This window comes from Phodopus roborovskii, unplaced genomic scaffold, assembly GCF_943737965.1.
Source record: "Phodopus roborovskii unplaced genomic scaffold, PHOROB, whole genome shotgun sequence".
Taxonomy (NCBI): domain Eukaryota; kingdom Metazoa; phylum Chordata; class Mammalia; order Rodentia; family Cricetidae; genus Phodopus; species Phodopus roborovskii.
Window position 1 is genome coordinate 7,473,516 of NW_026126514.1, and position 13,974 is coordinate 7,487,489.

The 13,974-nt window shown below is 34.7% G+C and overlaps 1 protein-coding gene across 1 annotated transcript in view; it reads left to right on the top strand.

Annotated features, from left to right (window-relative positions):
* The window catches only part of Mipol1 (mirror-image polydactyly 1), a 178,962-nt gene that overhangs the window by 57,105 nt on the left and 107,883 nt on the right, over nt 1-13,974 (top strand). The window contains exon 7 of the mRNA XM_051195882.1: nt 8,122-8,229. Coding sequence (XP_051051839.1) covers nt 8,122-8,229 — 108 coding nt within the window. The remainder of the gene's footprint in view (nt 1-8,121; nt 8,230-13,974) is intronic.

Sequence of the window (13,974 nt, forward strand, 5' to 3'; positions counted from 1 at the left end):
AATAGTTCCAGAATTTTTATATTTATTATTGAACTTAGGAGGAGGTATTATTAAGGAATTTCTACTTTTAGTCCGGCTTGTGTAATTATAATCTCAAGTCCATTTAGTCATCGAACATTTTTAAAGAGTTATCCTAATCATCTCTAAACTGGAAAAATCCAGCCCATTCTTTCTAAATCTTATACAGGAATGAGATCCAGTGTGACATTTTCATATGTATATATAATTTGGCGATGTGCAATTTTACTTATGTATATATTCCTTCTTAGTCTCACCTCCCCTTTCATGTATCTTATAGTCTTTTTTACCACAAATCTGTTTCAAATTTATATTGTGATAGGAGTATAGTCAGTATAGTCATGATTTCAAATAACTTTACAATTATTAATATAATTAACATCATGCATTGAATGTGAGTATACTGGCCTTGCTGTTGTTATTGTCATTTTCTTATTAGACATGCTTCTAACTCAGAAGACTAAGATCCTACCAAGTTGTGGAACAATGGAAGAGTTATTCCAAAAACATTACATGTTACTAAACTAAGGGACTGTGTAGCTATCTTTGAGTCTTTGGAGGTTTTGTCGTCTTCTTCTACTTCTCCTCCTCCTTCTTCTTCTCCTTTCCCTTTTTCTTCTCCTTCTTTTCATTTTGGATTACCTGTTAGTAGACTTCCTTGAATTTTACCTACCATTTATTTCACCATTAGAATAAAGGAAACAGTTAAAACAAGTAGCCAGGAAATTGGTATGTTCAAGAAACTAGATCAGACAGGCATGACTTGAATAGACCACCAGCAAAGTTTGTATTAGCTTTCCTTCCTCCCTCCCTCCATCCCTGCTTCCCTTCATCCCTCCCTTCTTCTTACCTTCCTTTCTTTTTCTTTTCTTTTTTTGTAAAGAGCAGTTAGTTGTATTTAAAGGACAAAAATGGAACAGACCTCTGGGATACACTGAAACTTTATCTCAGTTGGTGTCTTCTATTAGCTTAGGATCCATTTCTCATTGTGTGGTAATGAAAATCAGAAGCTATTTCATACTTCTCTATTAGACTATACTCAAAATTGATGGTACTAATTAAAAACCACTGTTGATTTAATGACTCAAATTTTAGTAAATATCATCAATTTATGAACCGTGGCAAATCCTGCTGGAACATCCAACAGATGAAGTGTGTTTAAAAAATTTGTATGAAGATTTTTCATATTATTATTCATATTATTAGGGGAAAGTACATTGAAAGTTAGAAAATATTGGTGGGATGTTTTTTCCTATTCAGTTTTAAGTAAAGGAAAATTTTTACATGGGAAGTCCATTTTTAAAATATTATATATAACATTTTTCTTGGTAGAGAAAAGTTTGTTTTGCTCTCTAGTAGAAGTGTAGAAGCTTCTTGACATGTCAGAGAATCACTATTGTCACATTATTCTAAAAACTGTTATGTTGAAGAAAACTACAGATTTCCAGGAACATAAAGATTATTCCATCGATTCTCAGCATGCTTCAAGGGGGTCCTTGTGCTGAATCAGAGAAGTAGAGCACAGACAGAGCAGAAGTTTTGCTGAGCTAAAAATTTTTAAACCTGGTTGCTTAATGCAACTTAATTTTCAATACAAGATCAAAAAGATTCTGTTACTTCATGTCTTAGTATTAAAATCATACCATTTCCTATAATTATAGCCATTTTCACTATTGTATATATTAAATGTATTTTGTTAGTAATGTATTCTGATACCTCAGTGTCAATCCCACTTCTTCTGGTGTGTGACACTGGAGAAGCTATTTGTGACTTTGTATTTAGTTCTCCTCAAGATGAGATAACAGTGTCTACCTCTTAGGATGCACATGGATGTGACAGTTACTGATGGTAATACACACTAGGAGTTTATTAGCTGTCATTACTAACATGTGGCATTTAATGCTGCAATTAGATGCAAATAAGTTTTTTTTCAAATGAATTACTTTATGGATATAGCTTGCAAAGTAAAACTAAAGATTATTTCACTATTAAAATAACAGTATTGGTATTATCTTTAATAAATTTTTTATTCATTCTTCTCTCATATTGTACATCCTGACTGCAGTTTCCCCTCTCTCATCTCCTCCCAGGCCCTCCCACAACCTCCCCTCTCCTTTAGATCCTCCCCTCCTCTGTTTCCCTCAGAAAAGAGCAGGCCTCCCAGGAATGTCAACCAGACCTGGCATAACAACTTAGAAAAAGACTAAGCACATACCCTCATCAAGGCTGGATGAGGCAACCCAGAAGGAGGAAAAGCATCCCAAAAGCAGGCAAGAATCAGAGACAGCCCCATTCCTACTGTTAGGAGTCCCACAAGAACACCAAGCTAGACAACCGTAATATATGCAGAGGATCTAGGTCAGTCTCGCACAGGCTTTCTGATTATTGGTTTAGCCTTTGTGAGCTCCATATGCCCCTCAATTCCAGTTGTCTCTCCCAGTACTCCCTCTACACCACCTCTACCTGATAGCCTCTGTTCCCATCTCCAGTTGCGTCCAGTCCACCTGGAAAAATCTCTTCTATTTCCTTTTCCCAGGAATATCCATGTGTTTTTCTTTGAGTACTCCTTCCTAATTAGCCTCTCTTGGTATGTGGGTTGTGTCATGGGTATCCTTTACTTTGTGGCTAATATCCACATATTGCATTTGTTCTTCTTGGTCTAGGTTACCTCACTCAGGATCCATCCATGCATATCTCATGATCTCATTTTTTAACAGCTGAATAATACTGTATTGTGTAATTGTAACACATTTTCTTTATCCATTCTTCATTTGAGGGGTATCTAGGTTACTTCCTGTTTCTAGCTATTATGAATAAACCCACTATGAATATAGTTGAACAACTGTTCTGTGTTAGGATGGAGTGTCCTTTCAGTATATGTCCAAGAATCATATATCTGGTTCTTTAAGTATTTTGAGTTCTAATTTCTTGAGGAACTGCCATATTGATTTCCAAAGTGACTGTACAACTTTGAACTCCCACCAGCAGTGGAGGAATGTCCCATATTCTTCACATCCTCACCAGCATGAGCTGTCACTTGTATATTTGGCCTTGGCAATTCTGACATGTGTAAGATGGAATCTCAAAGTAGTTTTGATTTGCATTTCCCTGATGGATAAAGATGTTGAACATTTGTTCTCTTAATAATTTTTACCAAATAATAAAATTCTTACTAAACATTTTGTTTCATAATTTAAAATATGATTTTATGCTGTTTCTACAATAATGTAGTACTAAAATTGATCATGGTTATTTTATTTTTTTTATTAAAGTCCTTGTTACTTACTTTCACATAATAGTGTGTGTGTGGTGTGGTGTGCACTTGTGTGCATAGGAACATATTCTTGATCGACATCTTCTGTGTTGCCTAGTGGTGTTCTGTTAATATTGGTTGAACATTTGGAATTGGATTATGTATATTTATAAACATAGAGAAAACCAGCAATGTCTTAGTCAGTGTTCTATTGCTATGAAGAGACACCATGACCAAGGCAACTCATAAAAGAAAGCATTTAATTGGGAGCTTGCTTACAGTTTTAGAGCTTAATCTATTATCATCATTTTGGGGAACATGGTGGCATGCAGTCAGGCATGGGACTGAAGACCCAGCTGAGATTTCTACATTTAGATCTGCAGGCAGCAGGAAGAGAGAATGCCCATGGCACTGGCTTTGGCTTCTGAAACTGCAAAGCCTGCACTGTGACACACTTCCTCCAGCAGGGCCATGCATACTTCAACAAGGACACACCCCTATCTTTCTCAAATAATGTCACTCCCTGGTGACTAAGAATACAGATATATGAGCCGATGAGGGCTATTCTTGTTCAAACCACCACATTCCACTCCCTGTCCCTACAGACTTACAGCCATATTATTATGCAAAAATGTATTCACTGCAACTTAAAAAGTCCCCATAGTCTATCCAGTCTCAGCAGTTTAAAAGTCTAAAGTTGAAAATCTCTTCTGAGACTCAAGGCACTTTCTTAACTATAACAACATGAAAATCAAAATCAAAAAACGTATGACATACTTCCAATATTCAGTGACATAGGATATATATTACTATTCCAAAGGGTAGGAAAAAACACATAATGAGGAAATACTAGTCCAAAGAAAGTCCAAAACTCAGCAGGGAAAACTCCATATACTCTGTCTCTGTCTGATATGAAATCAACAACTCTTTTCAGCTTGATTGACTGTAACATACATCTATCTGGGGCTGGCTCCATATTCAGTTTCCTGTTCTCCTTGGCAGATATCCCACAGCTCTGGCATCTCCAACATAATGAGGTCTCTAGCACGATCCAAGCTTCACCTTTACTGTTTCATTCAGTGGTCTCTTTGGGCCTCCATGCATAGACCCTCTTGACAAATGCCTGGCCTCAGCAGTTTTCCTTGGGCAAGGAGGGAGATTTCACAACTCCGTTCTTATATCCTTGACCACAAACCCATAACCACATTACCAAAACTATGTGCTTACTTGATGGGGCTGAAACTTGGCTCCGTTTTTCAGTTATATTTGCATTGGCTTCCTCTTGTCTATGGTTTCCTTCACTATTTAAACTTTTCTTTAATTACTTTTCACTAATTGAAAACTTAGCTGGAGGTCTTAACCTGAAGTCACTACTTCCTTTATTTCATCAGGATTTAAAACAACAAACAAACAAACAAACATAAACACCTCTTTATGTACTTGAGTACTGGACTTAGCTCCATTATACTTCCTGGTACCCATCTTTTCCTGTATATTTTACATTTTTCTTTATCCAGTTTGTTCCTTTACCTTATAGATATACATAAGATTGATTATTAATATCCAAATGACACAGTCTCTCTGCCAAAGTCATTAATCTAAAAGTCTTTAATCATCCTTTGGCCTTCCTTTTCAAGGAGGGTCAGAAATTAGCCATATTCTTTGCCAAAATATCACAAGAATGTTTAAAAGGCCTAGGCAATCTATGGGGCCTCTATTAATGGATCACTATTTAGCCCTAGTATACAAATGGACATTGGGAGCCCATCCCACATAGAGGGATACTCTCTCAGCTTATACATATGGGGGAGGGCCTACGCCCTGCCCCAAATGATATAACAGACTTTGAAGACTCCTCATGGAAGGCTTCACCTTCCCTGGAAGGCAGAAAGGGGATTGGGTGGGGGTTGGTGGGGGAAATGGGAGGAGGGGAGGATTCAGAAACTGGGATTTACAAGTGAAACAAGCTTGTTTCTGATTTAAATTTAAAAAAGGAAGAAAGGTTGACAAATCTACACATAGTGGCACTCATATGCAAAGCCAACTATCTTTTAAAACAATATTAATCACAAATGTATATGTAGAAAGAACTTTTATTCTATTTCTTTACTTATTTCAAAATAGTCATTTGGCTCTCACTATCTGTGAATCTCAGATTAATATTAAATCCAAAACTCATAAGCATAGTAAATAAATTTAACACATATCTCTTAAGCAAGAGTACTTTTTTAGTTGTTGTTTTTGCTGCAAGTGTGTGGTAAAAGTTTTATTTTGAGGTCATCTCTGATTTCCTGAAATTAAAAAAAAAATATTGTTGCCAAGTAACAACTTTATAAAATTTTAAATGCAAATATAATTACATAATTTTCCTTCTTTTTATAATAAATTTTATTTAAATTAGAAACAATCTTGTTTTACTTATCAATCCCAGTTCCCTCCCCTTCCTATCTTCTCATGCCCCCACCAATCCCCCCATCCCATCCCCCACACACTCCCCAGAAAGGGTGAGTCCTTCCAAGAGGGATCATCAAAATCTGTCAAGTGATTTGGGGCAGGGCCTAGGCCCTTCCCCATAATTTTCCTTCTTTCTTCTTACTCCATACCCTTCCACATACCACACATATATCTTGTCCCCTCTCAAAAATGTGGCCTCATTTTTTAGTATTGGTGTGTATGTGTGTGTGCTCAGGCACCATGAGATTTCTCCCTTCCATGTTAGCATGTCTGTTGGTATTGTAATTCTTCAGGTCTGGTTTAGGCAGCCATGTTGTTGAAATGAAGTTCCCCTGTGCCAGACAACTTTTGATGCTCCTCATTTTTTCCTCTTCTGTTCTTTTTTTTTTTTTTTTAGTTTCATCTTACAGAATAATATACCCAAATAAATCCAATTTGAGATTACTCTGGTTCATAAAAATTTTTTTGTTCTATGGATGAAATTATTTACTTTGCCTTTGAACTTCCATAAGTCATTCAGTCTTTAGTTCTTGACACTTAATCATTTCTTCATAAAATTAATTGAAAAGATAGAGATGATCATAATAGAAAAAAAGCTGTAATTTGTTCTCATGTACATAATTTTTATTTTTGCTATGAGACAGAATTTCTTGTTGTTGTAAATTTATTTTTTTATAAAAAATCCTTTATTTTAAAATATTGATTTTTATTTTTTTAATTTTTTAAAATTTATTTTATATAACAAAGTCCATTTAAATGAAAACAAACATTTATAGACAGTATTTAGGAATTTGGGCGTTGTTCTTTCCAAACTACTTCCTGCTGACAAGGGGCGCTGTCATGGGGGATTCGAAGAAGATGCAGAAATCCTGGCTGTAGCTTTAAAAGCCTAAAATGGATAAACTGTAGTAATAATCATGTGTTTCCTCCAAATAATATTGAAAGGAATTGTGCCTCAGAGTTTTTACATAATTTTTAATCTGTGGTAAGTGCATTGGTTGTCACATAACAATCAAAGAGAACTACCACTTAACCCAGTGAGCACATCATATGTTCAGAATATCTTACCCTTGTGTGTTTGTACAAGGTGCACATGTATATACTTACATGTACATTTGTGTGAGCAGAGGCATATCCATGCCATGGCACGCATGTTAAGTTTTGAGGATAACATCAGGTTATCTCACTGTATTTGAGACAAGCCAGCTGGTCAAGGGACTTCTGGACATACCCCCATCTCCAAATCCCATTGTGCCATGGGAGCACTGGGGTTTCAGACATAGTATTGCATCTGACTTTATTCTTAGTTTTGGTAGTGTGAATTCAGAAATTCATTTGTGCAGTGAGTACCTTTTTTTTTTTTTCTTTTTTTTTTTTTTTTACAAATCATCTCCTCCCAGAATTAATCTTCACTAAGTAGTGAGCTAATTTAAATTAATATTAACTTGAAATTTCTTGAGTTTATGGTTACTTTATTTAATTGGTTAATGTGCTAACAGTATTTTACATGCATGAGCTGTATACAGTCAATTTTATATGTGTATATCAACATCAAATAGTCTAAATCAACATTGAGAGCCTTTTATTTCTCTTTTCAAAAGATTTGTATATTATTCCAAGGAAGCACTGATACAGATGATACATTGTAATTGATGCCTCAGTAAGAAGTACTAATTTGGATCATAGCTATATTTTGATTGTACCATGAAAACTAACCATTTTCTATTCACTATGGCAAGTAGCCATTGGTCAAGTAGTCTAGAAAGGGTGTGGTCCAGATCTTAAATTAATATGCCCACTTATCGGTTATTACTCAAATATACTATTTTTAAAGAATCAGGCATAACTTTTAATTTCTTTTCTGAACCATGGGTTTTATATTTTGTTGTTTTAAGCAATGTCCCATTGTAGCTCCATAACATCCTAATTTGCACTATATAATTTTATAGTCTGTACAGTTATGTAAAATGTTTTAAATAGCTAAAAATCTGGATTGCCCCTTAACACACATTTTTATTTTTAAAAGATTAATATAAGTTGATCAAAGACTAAAATCATTATAATTTATTATAAATTTAATGATTTTAGGTGCATGCTTTTTATTCAACAGTGGGATTTTAACTAGACACATTTGTCCAGCAAATAAAATAATTTGAATATAGTTTGATGCCAAGTTTTTGAAGCTAAATGTTTTCAATATAATATTGATAATAAGGCTAATTGTAATTGAATTACCAAAGTTCTATAGTGTTATTTTGTTTGTAGCCAACATTTTTCTGTTGCAAAAGAAATCCTTGTCTTTGAGAGAATACAGTAGTGTTATTTACATTACTTCATATGGCTTGGTTTAAAAAATGCTAACTCCTTTACTTAATGGGATTCTTCCCTTGTGGCAGTGCAAACGGCTGCACCAGGAGCTTCATCGTCTGAAAGAGCAGAAGCAGACTTCAGCAAACAACACGAGACATCCGACTGCTGAAAACAATCAGGAACGTGCTCTGAAGGTAAATGGCCATTCCTTCTTGCAGGCAAATTAAGGTTGTAAGCCCTCGGTGCCAGCTCTCTGTGCTGCATATATCAGTTGTGTACATTTCAGCAATAGTGAGCTGTGCTGTTTGCCAACAACCCCTTCTTTAAACACAGATACAGCACCCTTCGGTTATGGTATTATTTTATTTCATGTATGTGTACATGAGAAAAAACATATTTCTGAATTTTGAGTGGCTGTACATTAATAACCTGATATATATTTATTTTCTTTCTGTTTTTATGTTATTACCTTTTGTACTTAATAAAAAGTGACCACTCCAAACGGAATAACAGCTCATCAGTATTTTCTTTGTAGCAACATTTATAATAACAATTTTAAATGTGTTGTAATTTTTGTCACTCAGACCACTGACACTGCTTGAAGGCTGTGTGAATTTGTTTGGAAATTGAAAGAACACTTAAGATGTTAAAAGAAAAGTGAAAGACAGTGTATTCAACTAGAACTTGAAACGTGACATATTCATTTCATGACATGCCTATCTCTTTGTAATACAGATCCAGTAATCCTGAGGAAAAAAACATTATTATGAGTCTTACTAATTGGGTAGGGGTGTACTCAGAACCTCCCAGTCTACTTTTTTTCTTTTTCTTAGAATTTTTTTTTTCATGATAAGGGGGTGTCCAAGATAAGAGTTTCCCTATAGCCCTGACTGTCCTAGAACTCACTCTGTTGACCAGGCCTCAAATTGGTCTCAAATTTGGAGATTCTCCTACCTCCGTCACTTAAGTGTTGGGGTTAAAGGTACACACCACCATGCCCTTCCATTCCACTTTTAATAAAGTGTCTGTGAAACACTCATAGTCTCCATCCTCAAGGTGCTTGCATGCTCATTAACAAGTTTAGTCTGTGAGGAACAAAAATATCATCTTTTTATTGTGTGACAAGAGATTTGCTAGGATTATATTATAGTTACCTTAAATTCATTTTTATATTAAGTTATAAATAGATATCTTGTGTCTGACACATTAAACCAAAACTGACAAAACAGCCTTGAAGAAATGGATCAAGGCTGTGTTGATGGCTCCATCAGTAATGTCTTGATATGCAAGGATGGGAACTTATACCCAGCACTCAGATGAAACACTGGTTATTGAAATGTGTATTTGTGACCCTGGTGTAGGGAAGAGAGAACAATGAGTTCCTGGTGCTTTGAGCCTAGCCAAGGCCATGAGCTGTGGCTTCAGAGAGATCCTGTCTGCAATAATGAGATAGAGAGCAACTGAAAGGACACCAATGTCAATCTCTGGCCACCACATGAACACCCTCACAAGAACATGTACCCACACAGGCATATACCCACACAGGCATACATGCCACATACATACACACAATAAAACATCTGTATAGAGGTTGGAATTTAGTGAAAAGATTTTCTACAGATTATTTTTGAAATTCATAGTGGTAGACTTATAAATTTGATGTCATTAATCCATTTTCTATTTAACTTACAAGTGGACTAAAACAATAGATAAGAGAGAATTACAGAGTACTATGATTATTTTTAATTATCCCCAAAGAATAGATAATTTTATGAGAATTAAGTATAACTTTTTAAAATGTGTATGTCCATGCAAAATAGGCAATCAGTGTGTTAAAGTCATCCTCCACCAACTATGAAGATTATCTGGACTCAGCACAGATCATGTGACAATACGTTATGGCTGTTTCAAGTGTAAGCAGGACCTAAGATAATGATTCTAACTTGGTGGTTGTTAACATATAGTAAAAGTGAGAAATTTTATATATGTACATATATGTGTATGTGTATATATATACATATATACATATATATATGTCACTTTTGAATGTTTGTGGTAAATGAATTTAAATGATAATAGCTATTTATGGAGAGAAATGCATGCAAACTTCTGAGAAGTTATTCAAGTTAGACCATCTAGGAAACCTGGGAGTTTAAAGCAAAAATAAATTACCTGTTTAATGGAAATCTCTTTAGACTATAAAACTTAAAGTAATATGTAAATGCAGCTCATATCTACTCCTGGGAAATTCCCTGCATTACAATCTTTTTTAAGGTTTAAGGTGGGCAGTGGTGGAGCACTCCTATAATCCAGCACTCAAGAGGCAGAGGCAGGCGGATCTCTGTGAATTCAAGAGGAGCCTGGTCTACAAGAGCTAGTTGCAGGACAGGCTCCAAAACTACAGAGAAACCCTGTATCAAAAAAGAAAAAAATCTTTTGGACTTGATTTTTGTTTCTTCTTCAAAAGCCAGATTTTGATGTTGTAACTATTAACTAAAGCTGACTTTAAGTACTGGAAAGAGAAGAGGAAGAATGAGTTTTTTAATAATTTCAATAATTAGCTTTTCTAAAATCTCTGTATGAATTAAAACTCTAAAAAATGTCTGCCAGGTATAATGCTGACTTTCAGTCTATCTTTAATTAGTTCTTCATGGAAACTTACATTAAAAATAAGATCACTTATAATTCATCTCCTTATTCTTTTATTAAAAAATTTATTTAGTTTTATTTTATGTGTATTAGTGCTTAGCTGTCTGTTTATATGTGCAGTATGTATGTATGTAGTACCTTTGGAGGCCAAAAGAGAGCATAGTATCAGCAGAGCTAGAGTGACAGTTGTGAACCTCTGTGTGGGTGCTCCATGAGAGCAACAAGTGCTGTTAACCACTAAGTTGTCTCTCTGGCCCAAATTTGTTTATTCTAAATCATAGTTTTAAGTAGTTGCTTGGCAAAATCTTACTCTTCATTTAGTGATTGATTTTCTGGTTGTCATTCAAGTTATGGATGACAGGTTTGATAAAAACTGTCAGTCCATTTGTATGTACCATTATAACATTAGGTTCATACGTAAATGAAAATAAAGAACATTTTTCCAAGAGTGACTGTCTTTAGAAGTGTTTAATCTCAGCAATAGTTTTGATATTACAAATTATACTTTTAGTAACACTGATAAATATAAATTTTAATAAGGTGAAAAGTTGAAAATTTTGTTTTTTACTTGATTACACTGAAAATATATTTGGTTAAAAAAATCAAGGTGAATGATCATATATTATGTAAAGCATTGTAAAGTGGTAGTGATGGCAAAGCCACAATCACTGTATAAAAAATACTTTGAGGCATTTTTAATTATTGTCAAAATAAACATGCATGCTTGTTGTAATAACCAGGAAATTCTTTCTAAGTAATTTTTATGCTGCAAGATAACACCATATTTTTGGTGAATAATAATAGGCTTTCTTTTTAAATTAGCCAAGAATTTTTAAAAATAATAGTTTAGTGATATTTAGCAAATTTCATACAATGTATTTTGATCCACTAGATCCACTATCACTTCCCTACTCAACCAACTTAATGCGTAATGTTCTCTCTCTGTCTCTCTGTCTCTGTCTCTCTCTCTTTCTCTCTCATAACTGAGTCTAGTTTGTGTTACACAACTGTTCTTTATGTGGTGGCCTGCCCTGGAATGTGATTGATATACCCAGGTCACACCATTAAAAAAAGAAACTGATGCCCTCTCAGTAGTTATCAATTGCCAATAGCTCCTCAGTCAGGAGTGGGCCTTCATACCTATTGCCCTGCTTTGTGCTCAAATTTTTCCTGGTTTAAACTTATACAGGTCTTGTGCATGCTGTTCATACACATACACATACACATGATGTTCATACATCAAAATGCACTGTTGTGTGCAATGTACAATTTCCTTGAAATCATCTACAACCTCTGGGTCTCACAATTTTAACCTGTTCTCTTCTACTATATTTCTGTGGCTTGGAGAATAGATCCCAATTATGTTGTGATGTGTACTCCAGAGTCTCTTAGGCTACATTATTGACCAGTTATGTGTTTCTGTGTTAATTGCCATCTATGACAAGAAGCTTCTCTAATGAAAGTTTCTGATCTATGGCTATTGTGATAAGCCTTTAGGGGTCATTTTAATACTATGTTCATTTAGCAGAATAGTAGTAGATTTTTTTTCTTTGTTATGGCTGATGGTATATCTAACCACTGGTTCTTGGCCATGTGAACAGTGCCAGGTATGGGTTCCATTTCATGAAGATGTCTTTAAACTGAGCCAGAAAGTAGTTGGTTAAACCCATAACATGCATGCCACTATTACAACAGTGGCCATATCTTGGCAAGCCAGATATCATTGTAGTTCAAAAGGGATCATAGCTGGCTGAATGTGATAATTACTGTTCTTCTCTGGTACTGTTCATAGCACCCTGTGGCATTATGAAAGCTGGATGCTAGTAGGGTTCAAGCTTTGAGGTCAGCATGAATTTGATTTCTCCATGTTTATTATTCAAGTAAGTGATTTCTTCAGCAATTTCTCCACCAAGTTCTGGGTGGAGGGTAATCAGGAGCAATGGCAGTAGCCTATAATTTTAAAGCACTTAGGGGGTACCATTGGGCAACACATCAAAAGAAGGTAACCCCTTTTTAATATTGTAGTTTCTATTTGGTAGCATGTGGTATCTAGTTGGAGTATTTAACACCCATTACAAAGTAACTCCATTTAAACTCTTTATATATGTATATATTTTAGGATGCTTCTGAATAGTGGGTTTCCATATGTTTTTTTTTTCTTATCAGCACCTGAAACCTTATCCAGAATTTTATTATAAAAGATAAATCATGTCTCAATGAATAAAAATATACATAATTCCTTGTGTTCTTTCAACCGCAATGGAATAAAACTAGAAATTAACATCAGAGAAACTATAGAAACTACACCCAAAAAAATGAGAATAAAAATTCATTATGTAGCAATAAGTACTCATATCAAATAACCTAATGGTGGTAAACCTCAATGTTCTTAAAAAATAACAAGCAACCAATCCCAATCACAGTAGATGGGGTACGAAATAATAAAGCTCAGAGAAGAAATTAGTGAAGTAGAGATTAAAAGAACAATACACAAAATTAACCAAACAAGAAGTTGGATTTTGCTGGAAGTGTTAGCATAACCAACCATAAATTGTACTGCAGAGCTATAGTGACAAAAACATTGAGGCAGCACTAACATAAAAACAGATAGGTAGACCAATGGCATAGAATAGACGACCCAAAAATAAAATGTTAAAGCTATGCCCATTTAGTTTCTGACAAAGGAGGCAAAAAGTATACGTTGAAAAACAGCCTGTTAGACAAATCATATGCTAAACTGAGTATCTTCCTGCAGAAGAATAAATTAAATTCATAATTTTCTTCTTGTAAAAAAATCATTTCTTAATTTTAAAGCCCGAAAGGTTGAAACATCTAGGAGAAAATGTGGGGAAATCTCTTCAAGTTATTATAATAAGTAGGAAATCCCTCAATACACTCCAGGAACTAAGAAATAGCCCAAAGTATCAACTGATGTGAATACATGAAAATGAAAAGTTTCAGCACAGCAAAAGGACAGTTCACAGATGGGAGAAAATCTTTGCCACTCACACTTTAGCCAGTGGAATAATACCAAGAAATTACAAAGAACTGCAGAAGTTAAATACCAGGTAAATAAAACTGCCAGTCTGCAATTGGACTAATAAAAAAAATTCCAAAAAAGAAAGCAAATGGCCATTATGTAATTAAATGTTTTCAATGTGCCTAATAGTCGAGGAAATGCAAATTAGGTCTAGTTTGAGATACCACTGTATCCCTTTCTGAACAGCTAAAATCAAGAAAACTTATAGGAAATCTTGGATTGATGTTTTGGGGATGAAAATTCATACAAA